The 26,843-nt window shown below is 40.4% G+C and overlaps 1 protein-coding gene across 1 annotated transcript in view; it reads right to left on the bottom strand.

Moving 5' to 3' along the window:
• Positions 1-23,418, bottom strand: part of ADGRF2 (adhesion G protein-coupled receptor F2) — a 40,249-nt gene extending 16,831 nt beyond the window's left edge. Inside the window, exons 1-5 of the mRNA XM_004739730.3 lie at positions 23,088-23,418; positions 8,523-8,623; positions 4,158-4,200; positions 3,059-3,210; positions 650-883 (exon numbers count right to left, since the gene is read on the bottom strand). Of these exons, the coding sequence (XP_004739787.1) occupies positions 650-883; positions 3,059-3,210; positions 4,158-4,200; positions 8,523-8,594 (501 nt within the window). The 5' untranslated portion in view covers positions 8,595-8,623; positions 23,088-23,418. The remainder of the gene's footprint in view (positions 1-649; positions 884-3,058; positions 3,211-4,157; positions 4,201-8,522; positions 8,624-23,087) is intronic.
• Between the last annotated feature and the right edge of the window lie 3,425 nt (positions 23,419-26,843).

The raw sequence follows: 26,843 nt of genomic DNA, 5'->3' as shown, positions 1-26,843 counted from the left end.
TGGGAGGCAGGCAAGTGGGCAGCCTTCCCCAATCTCACTGACATCAGCACCTCCCCTTTACACCGTGGTGAAGCCAGCCACTTGCCCACCCTGCTCAGAATACCCAATCTTGCACAAATATCTATTAAATCCCAACTGTGTGCAGGACCCTGGACAGGAACATAGAAAATTGAAATTTGACACCAGAGGCTGAACCTCCTTTTTCTCCTCTGCCTCAAAGATTGAAAGTAAAAGAAGTGAATTGAGGTCCACTTCACACTTCTGCAGCAAACACGTATGGCTGTATTCTTTGCATTCGCTTAATTTCCACTTTAGCATCCTGTTCTGACTCACAAGTAAAACTAGGAAAAGTCTTCCTCTGCAAGAACCAGAATAGTTCTTAGAGGTTTTCAGTAGCCAAAATATACATTGGGCAAGTTTATCTCTGCATCAGACCCAGCATCCAAGAAGTTCTGTTTCTAAACATGTACTGATGTGTTCACCTTTTCTGTTTTCCTCTGTTTATTCTGTGGTGAACATTTATTGAGCACGTGCTATGCCAGGCATTCCAGACACTGATGGGAAAGACCCCAAAAAGCCCACAGAATACTCCAGCGAAACTGCACTCCTTTCCACCAAAATGTCATTCTACCAAGTCAAGGCCACTCACCTGCATCTTCACTTCGTTGACACCTGTCGATAGCACCGTGGATATGTTGTGTAGGAGCTGCACAATGACAGCGATGTTTCCTGGGAGCCGAGGAGACTGCCGAATGTTCCTAAGTACACAGGACAAATCCTCCGGACACTTTTGCATCAGCATGTCTGTGATGGTCTCAGACTTTCTGGCATATTCTTTTATTACAGTATTCCCTCCAAATGGTCGAACTGAATATGAATTTGTCTAAGAAAGGTCAAAAAGAAAGTTTGTATTGGGTTACTTTTGCTTTGAATATGAAAGTACCTTTAATTAACTTTAGGACACCCTTATCATGCAATTGTACATTGCAAAATGTTTGTCAATTTTATATTTTCATAGTCACATTTGCTATGGAGTAACTTGCCCCACTACCAACATATATGAACAGAAAAACCCAAGTTCCGGCTTGTCAGCTGCCTGTTGCTAAACCCTTTCCCTCCAGTGAACACATGTTATCTTTAGCATACCACTTCAGACCCCTTCTGTGCATATATATATATATATATATATATATATATATACCGTATATATGTCTTGTGCAACTGATAAATTTCTAGTGTCATTTAAGCCTGTTTTTACTAAACATATTTTAAACATAGAAATTCTGGACTAGATTTGGGTGAATCAGCTGACACCAACACAAAAGAATGACTGAAAATAGTGATAAATAGTATCTCCCACAGATTCAGGTTCTGGGTCCCAGCCTTCAGAACAAAGGAAGCGAACGTGGCCCCTGACTGGCTGCCTGTTTTTTGTAAATAAAGTTTTATTAGGAGCCAATCTGCTCATTATTGAAATATTGTCTAAGGCTGCTTTCCTGCCACAATGGCAGAGTTGAAATCTCACAATAGAGACCCTTTGACCCACATGGATTAAATATTAATTATCTGTTCCTTTACAGAAAAAAAAAATGCCAACCCTTACTTTAGAGGACCCCTTTCTGGCATCTTCTCGCCTGCCCCTTCACAAGACAAAGAGACTGTGGGCCTAGAGGATATGCCTACTCAGAACTCGTGTCCCCGCATCTAGACACTCAAATTCCCTGCTCAGCAACCCCAAGCCCACTTCCGGGGCCCACATGGCCTCTTCTCTAAGTCTGTGCTACATGATGGACCATGCCACCAATATACTAGGCCTGTGAGGTGGCAACAGGATACTGGTTTTCAGGGTTATGAACATGTGACCTTGGCTTTCCACCACCCTTGAGGGGCAAGATAAAATCTGATGGGACACCAGCAGAACATATTTTACTTAGCAGTCTGGAAGCTTGACTTAAAGCATTTAGATATTAAAACACATGGTACATGGGTCTCTGTGTTTATCATTGCCCAGATTCCTCAAATTAGGGGTGCATCCAGTGATGGACACCCTGAGGCAAGCAGCCTTTTGAAGACTGGTTGGGGACTTCAAGTATAGCATCCCCCTGATCCCCCCTAAAATAACCAAATAGGGATGTTCCCTAGGACCAAAGAGATGTGAAGGTATTGACTCATCTGAAGGAATCAGGAGCTGAATGTCAGAAAGGTAAAGCCCCTACGAGAAGAAGAGTGAAGAAAAAAAAAAAGAGAAGAAATAATATTTCACCTGATTTTATTTATCAAAATTTGATCTTTAAAAGTATGTCATTACTTAAGTATGTACGGAAATAGGTCCATCTGTTTGGTGATGAAGGCCTTCCCTTGCAGCCAGCTTGTGTCTCATGCTTTACTGACCACAGAAATCACCTGGGGGCCTTGATAACCTGTAGCTTCAGATTCTACAAGTCCGGAGTGAGGCCTGCATATCTAAAAGTTCTCAGGGTAGGAGCGCCTGGATGGCTCAATCCTTACGCATCTGCCTTTGGCTTGGGTCATGATCCCAGGGTTCTGGGATCAACTCCCTGTATCGGACTCCCTACTCTGCTTCTCCATCTCCCTTTGCCTCCCCCGCCCCCTGCTTGTGTGCTCTCTCACTCTATCTCTGTCAAATAATAAATAAAATCTTTAAAAAAATAAATAAATAGAAGTTCTCAGGGCGGCCAAGGCTGCTGGTCAGAAAAGGGTACCTTGAGGCCCGAGGCTTTGTAGTAAAGAGCTAAGAGCAAAGATGGAGAAATAAGCTGTGATCATTCTCCACAGTTCTTCTGTGGAGCTCAGCTCTGACCTGAGGATCAGGTTCTTTAGTATCATGAAGCGTGTGGGAGCCAGAGCACAAACTTTCAGAGGCCCAAAGTTAGAACCTCCATTCTTGTGCAGAGAGAGAAAATGAGTAGGTGTCTATGTATTCATGTACAAACGCACTCACCTACCAGCCCTGTGTATTGCTTCCCCTCTCTCTTATTGACTGCACTATGCATTGTTAATTGGGTCTCCCCTCTGCGTGTGAGAGAAAGGATATTACCTCAAAGATGTTGAAGGCATTAAGAGTCCGGCAGGTTTCAGTGATCTTGTGCCATTTCTTTTGCCTGCATAAAAACCCCGTATTTCCCTCACTGTCTGGAGGGCAAGGTTGGCTGCAGTGGGAATTGTCCACACAGACACCATCACATACACCTGGAGAAATAAAAGGTATTGACATCAGATGGAGATCTTGGGGCTCTATACCACGTGAGCCTATCACCAAGGCGTCAGCACAGTGAAGGCACATCAACCCCATGTACATCAGATGTATTTTCTTCTCAAACTGGAGGACGATTGAAGTAGATCAGTGATCGTCATCTATTTCAGTGATGAACACCTGATGTCTCCAACAAAATCTTTTTTTTTTTAATCTAGGATTTCCCTCTTTTTTTTTTTAAGGTTTTTTTTTTTTTTAATTTATTTATTTGACAGAGATCACAAGTAAGAAGAGAGGCAGGCAGAGAGAGAAGAGGAAGCAGGCTCCCTGCTGAGCAGAGAGCTCGATGCAGGACTCGATCCTAGGACCCTAAGATCATGACCTGAGCCGAAGGCAAAGGCTTTAACCCACTGAGCCACCCAGGCACCCTCCAACAAAATCTCATCCAGAACTCAGACATACAAAACAGATAAAAGGGGAACTTCCCCTTTTGAAGTGACAAGGAAGAGCCCACGTTCAGTCCACAAGGTCTCTCACACCCCACAGTTCCCTCAAACTCCTCCAGCTCCCCAGAACACAGTATGGGAGCCACGGCACCCCGTGTTCTGTGAGAAAGCTCCCAGCTCCAGAACTTTGTAATTATTACGAAAAATCTTGGGAAAACCTAAGAGTTTTCCCAAACCTGCTTGGGCCACTGCTCCAGGCTGGACTGGGTCAGCAAAATAGTTTATGGCAAAGAACTCTCTGGCCAGGATGGAGCAGAGGGTACTGGGAGGAGAGGGGAGCAGGGGTCAAAGGTAAGATTTAATATGAGATAACTAAAGAGCCCAAATGTGAGCCATTAAGCAGTCCCATCTGTCATGCCATCAAGAGAGGGCTGAGCGCGGTTCTCTGTTATAATAAACAAAAATTTCCATCTGATCACTAATTGCTGCCAACGTACCATGTGGCCTGGCAGACATCTTCTCTTTGCTTTTGTTGGCAACCTAGAAAGGGAAAATCAAAATCCACATGAAAACTAATTGTTGTGATGCCAGCCCAATGGTCCTCTCTAGTCACAGACCAATGGCCACATCTGAATCATCTCTGATGCCAGGACGCCACCAAAAGCTGAGACCATGAAGTACGTCCCCATGGGCCCATTTTGTTATCAGTGTGGATGGCTTTCTCTCTGGCGGAGACTCAGCAAGAGCCCTCCTTCTTCTCCAACGAGCATTCTATCCAAGAAATACACCATGAGCAAAGATCAGCATTCTATCCAAGAAATACACTATGAGCAGAAATGGACCTAAGTGGAAGTTAAAAGAGCTGAAGCTTTGGAATCCCTTGCTTGTATGGGCGCCTTCAAAGCCCTGAGAGAGGGTCTAACAATATGTTCACACGATCATATATTTTATTGAATTTCCAAAGGCAAAACAGCTTAACCATCTTCTGTTCAGACCACTATTTTTGGCCACTCTACCCTTCCTTCCTTCACACTCTCCCCCATTTTGGATAGATAGTGTTAGAGAGGGTGTAGCTCTTTATGGAATCTGGACAAGTATAAGTTGAATTGGGAATCCATCTACTTTGAATTTAATAGGATATATTTATGAAATTTTCAGTCATTTCCATATTACAATGAGGACATCAACAAATAAATGACATTCATTTTAGAGTATTTACAATTTTTAAAAAGCAGTATTTATAATGAGTCACTGAGTAAGAAAATTCTAAGTATTCTGGATACCTTGCAACTCATATTTGAAAGAAACTTGTTAGATGCTTTCCCCACAGTTGACAACAGTCTTACATATTTAAATGGCATTACTAATAATGAAAGGAGAAGCTGAAAGATATTTTTCTAAACTAGCCATAATAAAAGACAAATTTGATCAGCAATGCTAGAGGAAAAACTGAACAAGTTTTCTATCTTCTCTATAGAAAAAAATTATAAAATTATTGGCAATCAAATATGTAGTCAAAAGTGTAGAGGAAAAGATGTGGGCATCTTTTATTATTAATAAAAATATTGTGATTTACTGGGTTTATTACTGAATAATGTTGAGTAATCGCTGAATGTAAACTCTTTAGCATTTCTCAATTTGTTGTAAAATTTGAAATTTATTGTAATTGCTTTCCTCAATTTAAGTAGACATTCACTTCTCCCTTAATTTTATATTTGTAATTTTGTATTCCTGTTCCTCAAGGGATCTCCCTTCAAATCTGGCTTCCCCCTATCATGAGCACTTCTTACCTCTCCTGATTAAAAACCCCTCTCCATCCTACCCATTCATATCAGACTGGACCCTTCACTGAGAAGCAGTATCACATGGTGGTCAAGGGCTGTACTCTGCGAACAGACCACCTGGGTTCAAATCCCAATATTACCACTTGAGACCTTGAAAAAGTTAATCTCTCTGAGCCTCAGTTCCCTCATCCTTAAAGTAGGGTAAAAATGATAGTATTATAATTGTGTGATACCGCGGAGCACTTTCATGAAGAATGAATGATATCATCCTAAGGAAAACACTTAGAATGGGGCCTGGAATATTTTAAGTGGTATTTAAGATTTAGCTCCCATTATTATTCTCTGAATAAAGGCCTACTGAATATCTAACACATACAAAACTCAAGTTTGTCCCTACCAAGAAATCTTTCCTGATGCAGTTTTAAATGATACATCCTTCTCTCTCTGGCTTCCATAGGATTTATTATTTATATCTACATAACACTCATTCAATGTTTCACATATATGCATAGACTCACCTCCCTGCTATTTACTATCTAACCATTTTTATATGCACATATTATCTTCTCAGTTAAAGTGTATGTTCCTTAAGAACATGGGTTGTGTATCATGTCTCTTGTATCTCCCTAAGTAGCTAGTTCTGTGTCTCACACATATGTGTACATGTGCATATTAATATGTATATATATACCGCCATGTGTACATATGTGTACACATGGTGGAGACTGAAATCTCCTGGTTTTGTGTCAGAAGCTTGCTCTCTAGTAGCTGGGAAGAGCCATGGTCCAATTCTCCAACTTGCATTCCAAGATCTAAACCACTAGGGAAGGACCTATAAACTCAGTGACTTAGCTATGTGAGTAACCTATGGAGTTCATGTCCCTTTCTTCTTCACAATATTGTTTCTCTCTATGTTATCAAGAAACAAGCTTGAATCTTCCATTTTCTCTACCAGTAAGAATTTATGGAGGATCTGAATTGAGCATTTTAGGGTCTGTCCAAGGTGAAGAAGGTCTCACCGAGGATTCACGAAATACAATGTCCTTCAAAGCACTGATGTAAAATGACTTCTCGTTTAAGTCTAGAGATCCAAGCCTTATTATTTACCTGGAAGACTTAAAGGATTTTGACCCAGCAAGAATATTAAAATGGCAGTTTTTTGCATTTTGAAAGACATTCTTAGTACATAGGTAAGAAAGGTGAGTCTTCGATAGACCAGACAACTTTCCTGAGGTCACGCAGGGGATTCCTCTTAGAACTAAGTCTAGAATTCAACTCCTCTCAATCCTATGACACTGTCTTTTCCACCAAGTCAGCCCAGGTGCAAGTGGAGATGGCAGAGAAGGTTGTAGGTTGTGGGGAAGTGAAGTCCTCAGCCCATCTTGAGAGGTCCATGGCCTCTAATACACCACAATAAAGCATTTCAAAGTGAATAATTCTGGCCCATTAAACAGAATCCTATGAAGGATCCTATGAAGTCACATTTTATTTATCAGATATGTGGGCAGAGGACCACAGTGTGCTATTTACAAGGAATTCTAGAAACTCTGCCTTTTTAAGTGAAGGACCTGATTCACTTCTTCCCAATTAACTTGCTAAAACACATCCACATCCAACTCCTCCTGGTCATTTCACTTCTAGGGTGGCCTCTGATATGAGCCCCTTCAACTTTAGACATCTGCAATCTTCAGCAGAATACTATGAAAAGAGCCCTTTGAAAACCTATAATCTGCCAAGCCTGAGAAGATGCTAAGTGAGAAGGGAGGTCAGGAGAGGGGTAGCACCCAGAAGCTCAGCATCCAGTAACTGGTAGGTTGAGAAGAAAAGGACAGAATGTTCGTAAGGTGGTCCTCAATAACTAAGAAAACAAAACAAACGTCCCAGGCTTTGTCTACTCTCTAAGTTCTGTCTTATGGGAAAATGGGGATGAGCAAAGGAAGGGGAAAGGAGAACGAAGCTGTGGGATCAGGATATTTTCCAGGAGAAGTCTTTCTGAAGGAGTCTTAACTGTCCCAGAAGCAAGGCACCAGCTCAGTGCTGGGGAGAAGGGGAGTCGTGGAGAAAACTCCTTAAATGATTATAATTTGAAAACTCCTACGAAGAATTTCCAAAATCATTCTTTCCTAAGGAGACTTGCTAAGAAGGGACATAATACAATGGAAATTGTAAGAAACAGAATCTGAAGAAACAAGGGTCCTACCTAGTCCTCTGGCTGGATAGGTATGAAACCTCAAGAAAATTACATTCCATCATATGGGTTTCAGTTTCCTCTCTCATGTAAGAGATGGAGCTTTACCAGTTGATCTCAAATCTCCCTTCCAGATCTTGTAGTCCAATAATAATACACTGTTCCCAAGAATATCAAAGTAGTTTTATGTCTCTCTATCCATCTATCTATCTCAATGATCCTCCACACCTTATTTTAACCAAGTAACGGTTAAGGACATTAAAATGACTTATGGTATGAGGGAAAATATTCTAGAGAGCATCATAGGGCTCACTGCCCCACAAAACTTACAACCAGTACATTGCTACAGACTTCATCTCAGTTAAACCTTCCTTGACTATCTGAGGGGCTCATTGCTCCCCCGAGCCCATCCATTGGGTTCATTTTCAGGATTCTCAAAGAGATCTCATTTTGGGTGGGACAAGCTTCATTGAGCCAGACCATTCCTAGGTCCTGCCCACTAACTGCCATTAAATATCTCCCAGTCACATGACACCCCTTACCACCCCCACATTTTCAGGTGCCTCCACAGAAGTAGCACCACCCCCCCGGTTAAGAACAATGAAAATCTTCACCATCAAAGGATATGAAAAGAAAAGGAAAAAACTTTATCAACCTCAAATCATTTGAGCCTCATCTCAAGAACTCATAAAAAAAAAAAAAATCAAAGGGAAAATAGTTTGAGGCTGTTAACTCAAATGGATTTTGGATACCTGTCATTGCAACTTCTTCTGGCTAGACCACTGCCTTCCCCCTCCACCTGAGCACAGGTAACTAAGGCCCCCTAACTGATGGCTATGCATTTCCATTTGCTTTCCCACTCATTCCTCCTCCCACTTCCCTTTTCTTACCTGGCATAACGTCCTGCAGGACTCTGTGGGCAAAAGAAACATGAAGCAGTACAGCAAAAGCATGTGAGTCATCGTCTTCCACACTGCTGTCTCTCTTGCTTCTAGAAAAATCAATGAAAAAGCAAAGTGTTTCCAATCCGAAGCTTTCGAAGCTTCTCCCTGAAGATTCAGTCAACCTGTAAGCCCAGGTTCTGTCCTTCTTGCCGTCGTCTCAAATGTCTATGCCCCAGAGGTGGCATCCCTGCAGCCTCCCGTTGGTCCAGAGAGGCCGCAGGTGTGAGCGGCAGCTGGCACTGGGAAGGGCGGGCGATGGGATACCTCCTGTGGGAATCCCTCCAAAGGAAGCTTCCTGCTGGGTTGCAATGAATAATAGCTCATGTTCAGGGAACCAGAATGATGGTTCACTCCCTGGGTTAGGCAGGCCTGAGAAATGTGTGGGTGGCCACAGTAGAAGGTGAGCTAGGGTTCCTGTGTGCAGACTCGGGCCAGAAATATCTTTGCAAGGAAAGTAAGCTCCAGGCTTCGCCTGCGAGCCTCACTCCCACCTAACTCTGGAGCTGTATTTTCATAGGTAGGTAGCAAAGTTCAAAACCGATTCTAGCCAAGTCCTGCCATTGGTATTTAAGCCCAAATTGATGTAAAAACTAAAACGGTTCCTTGGCACCCAGAACAGTGCTGGACATATGGTGGGCCCATGATACACTCATTAGAGAGAGAGGAGAGTGGATGGGGGTAGGGCAGGTAGTCAGGAAGAGCTGACGATTCGTATCAGATCCATGTTCTGTAGATGACTCAACATAAGTTGAATTTTTTTAGAACTAAATTTTAATAGTTTTAATAGTTTGCATTTTGAGTGAAATCCTCTTTGAAAGGTATTTGATGTTTCTTTGCTTTTAGATGGAAGTTTTCAGAGGACTTGGTGTCCTCAACAAAGGCCAGGAACTTTTGCAATGGTCAATATTGGCTATTTAACCATTTTTAGCCAGAAAGGAATGGCCTTTCTCCCAATCATGCATAATTCTACAGCAAACAATGCCATTATTTTGAAGACTAGGCAAAATGTCTCTTTCTAACCATATTTCCTGCAGTGAAATACCTATCTTATTAAATCCTATGACTCAAATATTTTACATTGCTAGTTTCAGCCTGTTGTTTTAACAGGGTTTTCTGAAGGTCAGAAGTTCTTTAAGCACAAGGATTACTTTGTTGCTCATCAGTTCCAAGTGTATTTAGTAGCAACCCCTATGAACCCACAATTTCAAGTAGATTTCAGTCCCTTTGGCTTCCTTTTTCCAAATTTATGCCTTTCAAATGGATATAAATCCATTATGAAAATCACTAAAGTGACTTAACACAATCATCACCAATGCAGTTATTGCTTTGGGTAAAATCAGCAAAATCAGAAAGAAATTCAAGCGATTGATGAATTTGTGGACATAATTTTCATAAAATCTGAGCATGAGTCCAAATGTTTTTCAGAATTACATTAATTTTACATTAAAATTCTCATGATCCAGAATGTTTTCTCATTAACTAGAACTACTTTAAAAAAGAAGATTTAAAGAATAGCAGAAGACAACAATTTTTGAAGGGTTAGCACTGCTCCATTCAGATACTCAAATAGACTTTTTTTAAAAGGGGCTGGAAGAAGTTGAATGTTTAGATCAGGTAGATGGATCAGTATGAAATCTATTGTTTGCTTAATATTTTTAAGGTGTTGTTTTGGGGAAAAAATCTTCATTGTCTTGTTTTAAATTTTGAACATAGTTTTGTTTTAATTTTATTGAAATGCATTTTGATTATCACTAAAATTGTTTTTATATATGGCAAAGTGAGCACTTTGTGCTTTATATGGTAACAACTTTACAGACTTTACAGTAGGGACTTTTTTGATAGTTATGCCACTGTTAAAATTTTGGAGCCCAGATCTTCTAGCAACTTCTTTGCTATCTGGGACTAGCTTGTCACAGAAGGACTGAGGACCACAACTCTGGAACACGGTCTTTGTGCAAGTTTCAACAACAGTGGGACTCTAGGTGCATTTTGAACTCTTTCTTAATTCTTTTAACTGGAAGAAACAGTAAAGCTGGCTTTTTTGGTGTCTTGCTTATAAAACTTCTCTTTAAGCAAAGTGGACTCAAATAAAATCCGGTTTTTTTCCTGATTTGTTGACATTAAACCATAGTCATTAGCTCTTTTTCCTAGTCCCTTGAAAGTACAAAGTCTGGAAGAAGTCAAAAGTATGGTGGCAAGACAGCAGCAGGAATCCAATCTTTTGATCCCCCAGCCCCAACCCCCATACCACCCACCTTTTTTGGAAGAGCCATTTTTCTTTTGAAAAGCCTCAGTTCTCTAATGGCTGAGACCGCCTTTGCCCGACTCACCCCATAACTTTCTGCAATGCAAAGGTAGCGGGAGTTTAACTCTTCTCTCTTAAACAAATGTTCGAAAATGTTGGTTTTGAGAATCCCAAGCCAAAAAAATTCATTACACACGCTCATTTCAGAAAAGGCTTATCTCTCAAGAACATACAACCTGAAAAAACAGTTACCTCATACAATTCACACCAAAAAAAAAAAAAAAGAAGAAGAAGAAGCAATTACATCAGCACTGACATTTCACAAAGTAAAATGTGCCAAATACAAAATGTTACAACTTTTTTCAGTGAAGAAACCATGTCCCTTCTCCTTTATAAAGAAGGAGGAGGAGAACAGTAGAGTGTACAGGATCCTTTTTCCAAACATCCAAACTAGAATATGTTTTCCCATTCTCTGCTGTCTGCTTTCCAAATCTGAAAAAGGTGTTCATGTATGTGTTTATTCAACAAACAGAAGGTGAGCTCCTCATTTCCAAGCGATGTCCTAACAGCTCAAAATTAAACAACCACAAGGATAACTTCTTTCCCGGCCTGCTCACCACCTCAGGGAAGCCACAGGCTAATGAGGTTTCTGAACCAGCTCCAAGGGTACGGGAACTTGGACGAGCTTTGCTCCCTGGAGACCTGCAGACTCGACAAGTCAAAGCTAGTCAAAACAGCATGACAGCAAGAATTCCAAAGTTCCAGATTTCACCAAACGATTCTCGTCTTCGTTAACAATTTAATTTCAACATATCTCTTCCTCTCTCTTGTCAGATTCCTCCACCCCAAAGTCACGTGGTTGACTGGCAACAGGCACAGCTCACTAAGGGAAGACAAAGCCGGCAGGAAGCAAGCACGTGAGCTCCATGCTGGGACGTGTTCTGTGCCTGGCCCCATCAGAAACAAACATTTGCTTAATTTAAACACACACTCACACACGTAAGCAAGAGAGACCAGAGCAATTTTATACGGTGATTTGGGAGAAAAACTCTACAACTGGAACCCTTAAATCTTGATTAGGGAAACACAAAAGTATTGGGACACGATTCATGGCAATCACAAACAAAAATAAACAAAACTCCAGACAGAACTTTGCCAGCCACTCAGGAGTATTTCAGTCCCCAGCTCTGTCAGCGGACAGTCTGCGCCTACTACTCGCATAATTGGGTTTTGTAGCAAATTACTGAGGTCCCCTGTGAGATCTGCAAAATAGTATCAGAGTTCCCAAACATACTGTGGGAATACACTTTGGATGATCTCAGAGGTGGATGGTCCCTTTGGGTCTGTCATTTACCCATCCCGCTGTTTTGCTTCTAGTCAATCACCAACCCCATCCCTCCCGCCTAAATGCAGACATCATGGAAGGGAAGAAGAGAATAAAATACATGGTTATTGTCTGTTTACTCTGTGTCTGGCACTATCCGCATTAACTCTTAATGCCATCAAGTAGTTCTGTGAGACTGAAGTGACTTCCAGGATGTAAGGGGCTAAAAGTTGACCCTGCCGAACCTCCAGGTATGCTAAGAGACATATTTAGGATTGAGCCCAGGTCTATGATTTTTTTTTTTTTTTTTTTGGTCTTATTGCTTTTTTGATAGGAGAAAGAGCTGATCCTTGTATGGGGTAGATTCTTTCAGAACAGTTCACGTAACTTTCATCTTGACATCATAAAATTTTATGAGCTAGGCAGGTTCTTTTAAATACATCATTCTGTCCCATCCTCCTTCTTGGCCTGAAGATGTAAAAAGGCTGAAAGGCTGATCACCATCTCTGGGGGTGTGGGGGGCGGGGAGAATAGGTAGATAGATAGGTAGGTAGGTAGATAGATAGAGATTCTAGGAAACAAGGATGCTCTCCTTGTCCCCAGCCACACAGAGCTACCTACCTACAAGGGTAGATGAGCCCTCAGTTTTCTCCAAAAGCCCAGTTTTTTAAACTTTACATCACTTCCATTGGTTTCCCTGAACCTTGGCCGAGTTCTCGAAACCTCTTTTGGAACTGGCTGCCTTCCTCCTAATGCTTGCCAGTTTCAAGCCGTGCTAAATGATGGGTGATTACTCACACCTGAAAGGTAAATAGTAAACAGGGATGGATGTGTGCAGAGGGCATCTGTGTCAGGCCTTCGGTATAGGTGTGCCCCGGGAATCAGCTTCCTCATGAGTCACCATAAAACGCAGGAGAGAATTTATCTGACAGTCAGAAGGTTCCAGGACAAGTTAAAGAGATTATAAAAAGTGTACAAAATTTGGAAGAGAATGCTGAAAAAACCTGGTAAATCCAAATTATTATAGCACTGCTGGGACTCTATCGTATAGAAATAACTTATATAGGAAAACAGCATGATATGCAAATTTGCTGATGGCGAATTTGTATATACAGCAGTGGAAAAAGAGTATGGAAACAGTAGAAATGTCAAACAATAATGAAGGGAATAGGAAATTATGATAAATCTATATAAAATTATGATAAATCTATATAGACATTAAAAACATCCATGAAGAGATTTGATAATATATTAGTATATAGAATTATATAAATATATATTTATATATTAGTATACTACATGTTATATATTTATATATATTTAGTATACTATATGTTATATATTTATAAATATTTAGTATACTAAATGTTATATGTTTATATATATTTAGTATACTAAATATTATAATTATAACATTATGTAATACTAATGGGAAATTAGTCAATAAGATGCTCTCTTAATAATATGCAAATCTATAGAAAAGCAATGGTGGGATTTCTCACTTAAGATGCTTGATTGGAAATGAATCATAGACTGTTTCTCCCAACACTAACAAAATATTGAAAAAAAGCAAAAACTTCACTAATTGCAAGAAAATGAGAAAAGGGATGGAATTTTAGGGAACAATTTCAAAAACTCTTAAAGAAGTGGAAATTTTTTAAAAGGAGTAGATCTTTCTTTTCTTTTCCCATTTTAGCCAAACTAGAGTAGGGGAGAAAAAAACCACTTCAGAAATCTCATAATCTCATTAGTACCCAGAAACATAGAGAGAGGGAAAACGTGAGAATCCTTTTATTTCTCCTGTTTTTTTGTTTTTGGGTGTTTTTTTTTTTTTTCAAAATTTTATTTATTTGTCAGAGAGAGAGACAGCAAGAGAGAGAACACAAGCAGCAGGAGAGGGAGAAGCAGACTCCCTACAGAGCAGGGAGCCAGAGGAGGGGCTCAATCCCAGGACCCTGGGACCATGACCATGTTAAGCCAAAGGCAGACGCTTAACAACTGAGCCACCCAGGCACCCTATTTCTCCTATTTTAATCAGAGACATTTTCAAATTGGATGTTGGCAAAACATTGTATATGGAGAAGAATAATTGTGACTGACCGATGAGATCTCTCTTTCTCTCTCTCTCTCTCTCTCTCACACACACACACACACAAACATGCGCAGTCAGTTTAAGCTATAATTTTTTATTACACATCAGCTTCAGAAAGAAATGATAAAATAACTGATTAAGTTAAAAAAACCCCAAAATCAAAATATCAAGAAATTCATGGGGGCACCTGGCTTAGCATGTTGGGGATCTGACTCTTGATTTCACCTCAGGTCATGATCTCAGGGTCCTGAGAAGGAGCCTTGTGTCGGTCTAAGGGCTGGGCACAGAGCCTGCTTGGGACTCTCTCCCTCTCCCTCTGCCCCTCCCTCTGAAATAACCCTCCGCCCACTTGCACACTCTCTCTTTCAAAAGAAAATTCATGAAACTTCAACAAAAGAGGAATGATAAAAAGTAAAGTATCAATATAATACCTGAGAAAATCAAGCAGAATGCTGAAAAGAAAAGAAAAGAACTGCAAATAGAAAGAAGTACTGGAAATGGAAGACAAAGATAACCCACAACAAGAACAAATCCAAACAAAGACCTAAAAATGAACATACTTAAAATGTAACTAAAGATTAGAAGAAAAAAAAAGTGTTGCCATACAAGAGCATTTCCCTGAAATTTAGAGGGAGAAAAGATCAAAATAAAAGTACAACATAGCTGTCAAAAATTAAGAAGTGGAAGAAAGCTAAAAGGAACTATGAGGGTGCAAAAACCTTATCCTCCTAGAAAGGAATAAATCCACACTGCCTAAAATTAACAGGAATTTTTTTTTAATTACTACCTCCAATCTCAATAAATTTCATAATTCTTCTTTTAAACATTAGAAACATCTTCTAGAAAATAATATCTCCAGATATTATTGTAAGGGGAGAAAGAAGTTCAAAAATCTCTTAGGTTTTACATGCTTCTTTTTTGTGTATTTAATTTAAATAAAACTAAATTTAATAACTTTCACTTAAAAATAGCAAATATAGTATAATCACCTCTTTGTATTTATATTGATTTCTGCTTTTCTTTATATCTATGCATCTACCTATCTGTCCTTATAAATCAACATATATGCACAAAAAATATCTGGAATACTATTTAATCATTAACAATGACTTTTTCTGGTATCAGAATTGGGCATTGTTTCTTAAACTTTTATCCTTTAAATTTTCTGCTCTCTTTGAATTGTTTTACCATAAGCATATATTATGTCTACTAAAACAAAGGAGCGGTTTAAAAAGGAGGGAGTGACTAGACTGGAACCAAATATAGCAACATATTAATAGCACATATTTCTGGAGATGGGCATGTGGATGATTTGTTACTTTCATCTTTACCAAGGTTTTCCTAATTTCTAAATCTTATTTTTTTTTTAAAGAAACATAAATAAAACTCTGGAAGATACCAAAGTATTAGCAACTACAAAAAAAAAAAAAGACAAATTTTCCATATATTCCCCTTTCTCTATATACAGAGTATGTATAGAGATACATCTAGGATATATTTTCTACCAATAAATTAGATTTATAATTGGAAAAAATCAACTTTTTAGCATTGTGGCAGAAGGAGTACAAAATAAGTTAAAAGTCAAAAGATCAATTTTCTTCCTCCAATTTTGTCATGATTCATTTTATGAAATTTGACAAGATATTAATTTCTCTGAGTCTCATTTCTTCATTCATTCATTCAGAAAACATTTATCTTGGGCCAGTATCATGGAAGTACAACTTATGTTCCAGAGACAGTTATGAAGACAAAGGAGACAAGGTCTTCAGGAATCTAAGGTATAATTAAGGAAGACAGAAAATATAAATGGTAGAATTTAATGTCATAAGTATTCCCCTTGAGGTATACAAAATATACTTTATGGCAAAAGTCATAAACTATGTCAAGATGTCATAAACGCTCCCTGTGGGAATTTGGGGGACCATCCCAAACAAGTGACTTTTGGTGTGGAACTTGCAAGAGGCAAGGAAGAACAGTATTCCAGGCAGGGAAACAGCAGGTCTGAAGCAGGAATTATGTCAAGGGTTCAGGATGACGGGGAAGATCACAATGTCGGAGTATCAGGTGTGCGCTGGGAAAACAATACATGGAAATCATCAGCTAAAACCGTGTTGATGCCCAAGTGAGGTGGGTTATGTGCCCCAGGAAAGCAATGGAATTCTTCCATGGACAATGAGGAGCCATCAGATCCTTTAGTGACAGGATCAGATTTCATTTAAGGAAAATTATTCTACCAACAGCGTAGAGATAGGAGAGAAGGCAGAAGTGAGGGCAAAGAAGCCAGTGGAGAGGCCATACTTTAATCCAAGTGAACAATTGTGAAAAGTGAACCATGACAATGGCATTTGGGTGGATTTCAAAAGACCCGATGACTAAAAGAGCAAGAAGAAGCAGCGAAGAGGTGAATACTATCAAAAATTAGTTTAGAAGAGTAAGCAAAATTTAGGGAAGAAAGCATATGTGGAAAATGTAGCAGAGAAAAACATGATGTTTCTAGACTAAGCAAGCGCCTGAGGGAGTTTTGATGACATCAATTGAAAGGAAGTATAAGAGAAGCAAAATAAGAAAGATAACTGGGCTAAATATTTAGATAGTACTTATAGGGAAAAATTTGTCTCAGGATTGATGCATTTCCATCAATGCAAATTTTCTGCTACTTCTATCATCTATCAGCTTTCCAGAGACTTCAGCACTTTTTTTTTCAATAAAATCCTGCTGGTCTCATGGCTGTGGAACACATGGAGCCATAATGCTCTGTGCTTCTGCAAAAGCCTCCCTGAACTCTCACACCTACATGAGTGAAGACGCAGAAATGAACAAGCCCACCATAAAAATGCATAATAATTAATCGTCACAAAGTAACTGTTAGAAGATTAAAATGCAGTCTCATCACCTAAGGATGATTTCTGAACTGTGGATGTCTATAAAAGTATTAACTTTGAATTTTATATAGTATAAATCCTCATGATTATGTTCATGGATGAGAAATAATTCCACTTTCTTGTCACAGAAGGAGAATATTAAAGTGAGAAATTTTAAAGAGCGCCCTTACCCTTACTCATCAGCCTGGCAGTGGAGGGATTAAAAATGGGGATTTCTTGGCTCAGCCCCTTAAATCTTACATTAAAATATGCATACTCATTCAACCAGAGATGTTTTTAACCAGATCACAAGTTGAAGTTTCAGATTACTATTTCATGTTGAAAATAGTTACTTCTGATGAAAAAGTTTCAGAATTTGTTGGTGGTCTTTAGGTGCCTCACATTCGACCTTTGGTACTCTCTGTATGTTACCTATATTTGAACATAATTATTCACAACTCATATGTACAGAAGATTCATGAATAATTATTTTCTAATAGAAACAGAAAGAGAAAATGTCCTTAAGTAGATCTTCAAAAATAATAAATAAAAATAAAAAAACAAGTATGAAAACAAGAAGCTGTTTAAGTCCTAAACCTGAAAAGATATTTCCATCCTGGTTCAGTTCTATGTTTAGGAAAAAAGTCCTTCCTCTTTCGGTTCCTAACATTTTAAATGCTTTCTTGCATGACATGCCTTTTCTTTTCACTTTACTTCTTGCTGGAGTATGTCTTTTTAGACTTCTTTTCATGAAGATCTCTGAGTGGCCAACTCTTTTCATCTTTGAATGCCTAAAAATATTCTTATTTTATTCTCATTTGGGATGACTCAATGAATGAGAAAAGAGTCAAGACCTCAGTGTTTCTATTCAAAGTGGGATTTGTTTATAATCCAGTCCTTGGGCAGAAGAGACTTGAGCATCAAATAAGTTTCGAAATAGCTTTCACGGATGAGATCCCAGGAAAAGGACAGCAGGCAAAGAAAACCAAGATATGGCGGGCCTAGGTGAATGAGACAAAGAACTCAGGCACAGCCAGCATTTTGAAGAGAAGCAAGAGCTTCCGGATAAATCCACCAGGAAAAGTCGGTACTGAAAGTATTTAGGACGAGTACACAAAGACCGAGATGCTCACGGGTAGCGGTACACATTGAGCAGTCGTGAAACTAGGTTGGCACAGATGTAACTGTGTTTTGTACTAGAACTGAATTTAATCAGCACTGGAACCCTATTTGAGCCAATAATGGAAATTTTCCCCTACAGGGTAAACACATTGATTTTCAGTTTAAACTCGGTCTTTTTTGGTCAATTCAAGATTTGTTCCTTCTTTTCCTCTTCTTTTCTCCCCAGGGATGATATCCTAGCATCAGAAGAGAAGCATGCTATAAGATAAGCCTCCAACCCTGTTAGCTTCTGCCAAGGGGAACAAGCACTGCCCATCTTTGGGTCTCAGTGCTCAGCCCCACATTGCCCACACTGAAACATCTGTGCCCTGCTCTCTTCCCTAGCAGCCAGGTCCACAGAGATCACACTGATTATTTTCTCAATGGTCAAAAACTACCTGGATTAGATCTAGTCTCTGCAGCCTCCCAGGGGCATGGAGAACTTTTCCTCTGTCTTCATCTGCTCTTCCTCCTCTCTCTTCCTGCTCTGATTCCTTCAGAATCACAGAGCCTTGCTCTCCCCTGAAGTCCAGTTCTTGCTACAGGAAGCCCAGTCTTCTTTTGGGAACAAGCTGGAAACATGGCACAATTCAGCCATTTTGTGCTAGCTCAGTGCATCTCCTGCTTTCCTTCACTGATCACCCGCCCCATCATCCCCAGAACACAGACTCCCTGGTCAGCAACAACCCAATGCCCCTGGAGACAAGAGGACCTCCCATGGGTGACTCGGGGGCATGGAGGACTCAGATTTGAGAGCCACAGCACCAGGGACCATGACAAAAGGTCTGTACCTTGAAGCTCACACAGGAGTGATAGCACCATGCTCTTTCAGCTGCAAGACAATTTGAGACTGCTTCAGACTCTCAGAATTCTCGCCGGACCCTTCAAGAGAAAGCGCCTTCGAAGACAAGACTGAGATGGAATTTCTTGCAAGACAGCTGTGGCGAGAGGTGTGACTCAAGCTGCTAATCAATTTAGAGAATTTCTTCATGGAAACGTGAAAATGTATACTTGCTGCAACTAGAACATTATTTCTAGAAGGGACCTTCATTCATGGTATTTATTCAAATACATTATTTAACGCATAACAACTTACAAGGCCTGCTTTGATATGGACAGAGTTTTGTTTTGTTGTTAAATAGATTTAATTTGTATTTTGCTATACAGAACTTTCAAAAGAACAGTAAAATTCCCCATCATTCCATTCTTTAAAAACAAAGACATAATTTGAAAAATAGCTCTAATGGGGAGCACCTGGGTTGCTCATCTGGTTAAGCATCTGAGTCCTGGTTTTTGTTTTGAGATCAAGCCCCGCATCAGGCTCCATGCTCAGCACAGAGTCTGCTTGAGACTCTCTCTTTTCCTCTCTCTCTACCCCTGCATTCCCCTCCCAAGTTAATTTTAAAAAACAAATAAATAAAAACTTTTTAAGAAAAATAGCTATGATAGGAGATAAAGACTTGAACTTCTCAACAGCCAGATGTTCTCGAATTTAACCGTTCAGAACTCAATTTGCATTTCTTTGGAAGAATACACTGGACACCTATTATAATTATTATTTTTAATACTTTTACCTAGCCGGCCCCCACAGCACCCATGTAGGTCTGGAAACTGCTTACATCTCTCATGTTTACTGTGCGTGAAGCCATTTTAAAGATGGTCCCAACCAGTCCTCACCCCAGGGATTGTCAAACTTCCATAGAAGAGAAGAAGGGGAGCTCACTCTCTTCTCAAGAAGCAGACAAAGAGAGCAGCCCATGGCAATCATTTCTGACTTTGTTCCTAAAGGAGTTTGAAAAAACTTGCCAATGTCTGGATGCCAGTGTAGACCCGCTGAAGCAGAATCTCTGGCAGTAAGGGTCAGACACTAATATTTCTCCAAAATCTTTTTATTTTATTTTGAATAATTTTGGGACTACTGAAAAGTTGAAAGAATGGTACAGTGAACACCTACACACCCTTTCACCTAGATCGCATTAATTGTTAACATTCAGGGATGAATGAGTTTTTAAAAACTTTCCAGGTGATACTAATACACAGAATTGAGACCAACCCCCAGTGATATGTAACTGAGAAGAACTCAACTACAAAAAGAAGGACAGTGCAAAATGGAACAGATAGACCAAGAAGGAAAATGACTTTTTAAAAATAAGTTCTGGGGATGCTCTATTTAGAACCCTCTATTTCATGACCTGGGTTCTGTGAGATACCCTAGAATCTTTCTAAAAAGTCAGCATTGGGACTTAAAGTAGTGTGATTTGGGATCATGTTCATTGCAATCAGGAGATTCAAGAATGATACTCAAAGATGGCGTGATTCTACAGACCCACCCCTAACTGGAAATAAAACCAGAGTCTATTGGCTTGTGAGATCATGATTACATTAAGAGAAATACACGTCTTAAAAAACACACAGAAGGGGACGCCTGGGTGGCTCAGTGGGTTAAAGCCTCTTGTCTTTGGCTCAGGTCATGATCACAGGATCCTGGGATTGAGCCCCTCATTGGGCTCTCTGCTCAGCAGGGAGCCTGCTTCCTCCTCTCTCTCTGCCTGCCTCTCTGCCTAATCGTGATGTCTGTCTGTCACATAAATAAATAATTTTAAAAATAAATAAATAAAAAATAAAAGACACACAGAAGGCTTGAGAGATAAGAATATGTTAAGAGAAACACATTTTTTAAAATAACACACAGAAGCCATGAATACCCAAGATAATGAGATTGAAGATAATTAGACCACATGCTCAACTATGGTTTTGTGGCAATAGCAAGTGTGTTCTAAAGCAAATTGTTTTTCCACTAGTGAATTAAGTCCAATCTTGCATAATGCAGGTGCAGTACCAAGTCAGGAAGGGCTGGTGGCAGTGGGAGTGCTCTGCCCCAGTGGTGAGAACTAAGTATTTTATCAGTGACATGGGTTAGAATCACTGCAACATGCTGATAATAAAAGGGAGACTGACTTTTAGTCGGTTCTATTTTTATTTTTTTAGACACATTCGGAAATATTTTCTCCGTAGACACTGCAACCCATTATGGCCCAGAACCAGGACAAACCAGGTCCACCCCAGACCCCGTGCCCCCGCTCCCAGGTCTAATTTTAGAAAGACCAAGCAGTCACCAGGCTCCACGATGTCCCCTGATCTCAATATCTTTGAATAAGAATCCTGGATTCTATTTACAAATTTTCATTCATTTTGCAAAAAGACAATGATGCTGTAACTCTATATCATGCAAATACAGTCAGAACAGAACTTGGGCTAGTGCCCTATTAGGATACAAGCCCTACAGGCATAAAGTGTGCATTTTGCAGTCTTTCTTTCTTTTCTTTTTAACTTTCTAATTTTATTTATTTATTTATTTATTTGACAGAGAGAAAGACAGCAAGAAAGAAGGAACACAAGCAGGGGAAGTGGGAGACGGAGAAGCAGGCTTCCCGCAGAGCAGGGAGCCTGATGCGGGGCTCAATCCCAAGACTCTGTGATTATGACCTGAGCTGGAGGCAGACACTTAAGTACTGAGCCACCCAGGAGCCCCACTTAATGTTTTGCAGTCTTCTAAGTCTAATTATTTGCCCAACAAAGTACTTGAAATCATTTCTCTGAGCTAAAAAAATAAGTTGATGTTTCCAAACTCAAAGAATAGAAATGAACTCGGAAAAAGGAAATTGAATACAGTAAACCAAAGATAACGTGAGATAAACTCAAGCCTCATTCTTTTGTCTGTGAGTTTCCTGTAGAAGGGGAAAAACGCACTTTGTCAAAATTCAAATTCAAGAATTCAAAATTCAAACAATAAAAGTTTTTTTAAGATTTATTTATTTATTTTATTTATTATTTATTTATTATGTGACAGAGAGCATGAGCAGGGAAAGAGAGGGAGAAGCAGGCTCCCTGCTGAGCAGAGCCCAAGGGGCTTGATCCCAGGACCCTGGGTATCGAGCCAAAGGCAGCTAGCTGCTTCACCAAATGAGCCACTCGGGCGCCCCAGGATAAAAGTTTTTAAGCAAAACTAAACTCTCAAAATTTACACTCAAGAAATAGCGATTCCGAATCCTTCAGGAAAAGGAAGAAGAGCCAAGCATCCACCACAGCAGTATTTCAAGGAATGCTGTTAAAGTCAATGCCAAACACAGGCATTTGGGCACCCTCTCCCCTTTGCGAAGATAGGCAAAATGCAGAGAAGCTTATGAACTGAGCGAAATCTCCCCAAAGGCTACCTTCCCCCTGAGAAAGTCTGATCTGAAGAAAATAAGGTTCAGGATCAAACTCTTAATGCCATAAGTTAGTTGTTGGAACTGCAGGACTTTTTTTTTGTGAAGGTAGGAACATATTCCTCTGTTTTCAGGGAGACTTTAAAATGATGATGCCTACTAATAAAAGTCTAAATTATAGATAAAACATTACAAAGGCTGATGAGGGGAAATAATGATTAAAAACAGTTAATTCCATTCTGTATTTGCTTTATTATTTTTAGGTCATCAGAAAAAATCATTTTTAGGTCATCAGAACTTAATCATTTGTAGTTTATCGGAAAAAATAGTAATTTCTTTAAAGATTCCAATTTCCTGGACTCTGATATCTGGATGGGATCAGAGAAGCAGAGGGTAATAAAAACAAAATATTTTCATACCAGGCTAAAGAGCTTATTGCATTACATAAAGTGCCTCCGAAGAACCAAATTCTTTTTTGTTACTTACTCACTGTGTATTTTATTAATGAAACCCCAAATTACAAAGCCTCACAACTGGAGAATCATAATAGGTTGCTCATCTCTGAAATTCCTCTCCAAAAGAAGTCACTGGAAGGAGAAAGAGGATGTGGGAGTACTCACTGTGGCTAGCCGACAAAAAGTCACTGGCACACACGTCCCACTCTCTGGCAGCTAAAGAAACAGGTGTCAGTGGCTTTCCTTCATGGTATCTTGCGACAAATCAGCAGTCTGGACTCCTGCAGCTCTGAGTAGCCAACGTAGCCCCAAATGGCGGATTCTCAAGCTGAGGCATCCAGGCTGGGCCTGGCCCCGGTGGCAGCAGCCAGCCCCACATACAGGAGCCCTGCAGCCCAACAGACAAGCCCTGCGTGGGAGTAGCTCCTGCAGTGGGAGGGGCCCGGTGCCGGAGAATGGGTGAGTCACATACGAGGTGATCCACACACAGACTCTCACAAAAAGCAAAGGCTTCCCTTTCTGGCAAGGGAGCCAAGACTACAGTGGTGACACGGGATCCGTGATGGCAGCCGTGCCTTTGAACATCCTTATGAATCTGTCTACACCTGAAAACGAGGTATTATGGAAAAGACAAGTATCTGTGCCTGCAGCTCTGTCTTTGGCTGGCTTGTGGGTCACGGGGATTATGATAGTCTGGGTCTCTGGTTGTCTCTGGTTGCCCCCGGCAGTCCCTACATCCAGGCATGAGGTAGCAGTGCAATTCCTAACCTCTCTGTGGGTGGATGGGGTCATGCAAGCTGTTCTGCCATGGTGACCAGCAATTCAAAATGGTAGCCTGGGTCTCCAAATAACTGTAAGAAGCAGAGGGCCTTGCTGACCTGTGATGGGTATGAGCCAAAAATTACTCCTTATTGTTCTTAGTCCCTGGAATTTGGGAGCTATTTGTTACCCCAGCATAACCCAGCCTCTACTGACTGACACGAGGACCAAGACTCTTGGAAGACAACATGGGCAGTGATGTATTTTTCTAACTTTGAAACACTCAAAACTCTTTTCTAATTTTTTTTTAAAGCATTCATGGACTTTCTAGTTCTCCCAAAAAGCTCGTGCTTCAAACACCACACTTACAATTATTTATAGAGCGGCATTCTTCAAAACCCTCACTAGGAAGTTCTTACAACCTTGTGAGAGACACCCCTTAATTTTAATCCCAACAGTCTTTCAATCTCTTTTGCTTAGATAGTTCTTGATCTTCTAAGGAGTGGCAAGAAATTTGAGAATTTGCTGTGAGGTTGAAATTCAACCAAGTCCATCCATCAAATGAGGAAATTCAATATTTTTGTTGTATATATACAATGTGTTCAATGCGCCATATAGTGGTAGATATATTGACTTATATGAAATATGATCCTGAGGTCTCAGGGTTCACACTCTAGTTAGAAAGAGAAGAAACATACGTATGAAAATGGACAAAGTCTCCTTTGTGAAGAACTGAAGCAGTTAGTCCAATGCAAGTGGATGGAGGCTGGTGGTCGGGACCACTTTATGGAGCCTGCAGGGCTGGGCCAGGCCACAGCCATTTGTAGGGATGATCAAACTTTAGGCAGCAGGAAAAAATGAAGCTTGTTCATAGTTCATTTGTTCAGTAAACTTTTACTGAGCACCTACTAGAGACCAGGAATGTAAAAGCTGGTAGTGTTCTTGAAGATCATCCAAGGCCAACCTCCCACTGCACCATGAGAAAACCAACTTGACTATTCTTACCTGGGACTCTCAACTATGTAAAAGGTAAGTAAGTACTGGTCTACACTAAATAAAGCAGAGCTCACAAGCATGCCTTCAGCCTCCTCACCCATCACGCCCTGACTCACACCCCCCAACATTACACACTGGTAATGCCTTACTGAGTGTTTTCGTCATGTTAGCTCAAGTGTCCAAGCCTCCGTATAAGCTGTGCTCCATGCCTAGATCAACTTTCCTAACTCTGGTTGCTGGCTAACTCCTTGTCCTTGGCCAGGATTCAACCCCATGGGCTCTTTCCTCACAGAATCTACTCCAAAGACTGAAGTGAAACTGAGTACCCTTCCTTTTGCACACACATACTTACCACTAATTTTGCCATGTTGGAATCTGAATCTTCCCCTCTGAAGTCATCTTCACCAGGGTTGCAACCTAGCCCGTCTCGTTCATCTTGCTCTAGTTTACAAATTGGTTTACATCCCTTTTCCATCCCACTGGCCTCTTCTACAACCTGAGAGGCCTCCACCCATCCCCACCCACAGCTTTGCCTGGCTGACTCACTCCAGTCGTCAGGTGTTTCCTGCACTGCTGGACCTTCCGTGACCAACCACCCCTGCCCAGTTCCCTACTTCGCACACCATGGTCCGTGATGCACAAGAGCAGTGCCACCACACCATGTAGGTTTCAGTTCACACGTCATCTCCTCAGAGAAATATTCCCTGTTCTGGCAGTCATTATTTCCCACCCAAGGTCATTCTGTCTTCTGTCTTGTCCCAAATTTACATTTGATGATTCATAACTATTTTGAACAGGTTGTGGCAATACAGGTCTTCTTTTCTGGTCACTGAATTAAATGTGGCCAGGTGACTGTGTTCAGTGAATTTTAAGGGAAAGTCCACTGGGAGATGACAGAGTTCTAGGAAGAATTTTCTCCTGATACAATTAGGGAGGGAGAGGAAGTTATCTTCTCTCCTTTTCCCCACCTCTTTCTTCCTCTGCCTTTCGGAACCATAAGAAGATGTAATGTCTGCAGCTATGGCAGCCATCTTGCAACCATAAGGCTGAGGGAAATTCCAATATGGAGGAAAAAATGGATAGAAAAAGCCTTTGTCCTTAATGATGCCACTAAATTACTGAAATCAATAACATCTGGCTTTTTAAAATAATTAAGTCTCCTTATGCCATTGTTAGGTTTTCTATTACTCACAACCAAAGTAATTTAGTTGATACTCCTAACCCCTATCTTAAGTACCATTTATTTTTCTAATATATACCACTACTCAAAATTATCGTGCTTATTAGAACACTATTGGGTTATTGTCTTCCCCCACTAGAAGCTAAGGACCTTGGGGGCAAGAACCTTGTCAGTTTTATCACTGCTATATTTCTAGAAGCTAGAATTGTGCCTGCCACTTGGTAGGAGATCAAAAATCTGTTACCCAAGTTACCCAAGTGATTGCATGAATGAATATCTCCAGTAACAACTCTGTCTCTTTTCTGTCTCTTACAGCAGACTGTGAGCTCCTTTAGATCAGAACCCCAGATTTTATTTATTTTTATTTCCCCCCAAACAGACTGCTTGAGATACAGCAGATAATTAACAAATATTTAATGAATAGTGACGTATGTTTTCTGGACCTCTCTTGGATAACGACCTTCCACTTAGGATACAATTGCCGAACATCCTATATTGGACACCTTGGTAAAAGAAGTCTAGACTGTTGTTGTCGTGTGTGTGTGTGCGTGTGTGTGTGTGTGTATTTTAAAATTATATTTATTTATTTATTTTAGAGAAAGAGAGAGAGAGCAGGGGGTAGAAGCAGAGGGAGAGGGAGAAGGAGAGAAGCAGACTCCACTCTGAGCTGGGCTTGATCCCACAACCCTGAGATCCTGAACTGAGCTTAAATCAAGAGTTAGACACTCAACCTACCAAGCCACCCGGGCGGTCCTGGACTGTTGTTTTAGGCTAGTTCAGTTTACAAGAGAATGGTAAAATGGTAAAGTCTTACCTGGAAAAATAACTTAGAAATTAGACTTGTAGACCAAACTTCAGATTAAATACTTCTAGTATTGAAGAGCAGAGCCCCTCAGGAAGCAGGGCTCACAGTCTTGTTGCAGTGACATTATTCCCTGAGTGGGCTCATTTGGCTTCTTTGGGATTGACAGCTATGGTTGAGCTGT

Source organism: Mustela putorius, unplaced genomic scaffold (genome assembly GCF_011764305.1).
Source record: "Mustela putorius furo isolate JIRA1106 unplaced genomic scaffold, ASM1176430v1.1 tig00003983_pilon_pilon_pilon, whole genome shotgun sequence".
Classification (NCBI taxonomy): Eukaryota; Metazoa; Chordata; class Mammalia; order Carnivora; family Mustelidae; genus Mustela; species Mustela putorius.
This window is presented reverse-complemented; position numbering and strand designations above follow the sequence as displayed.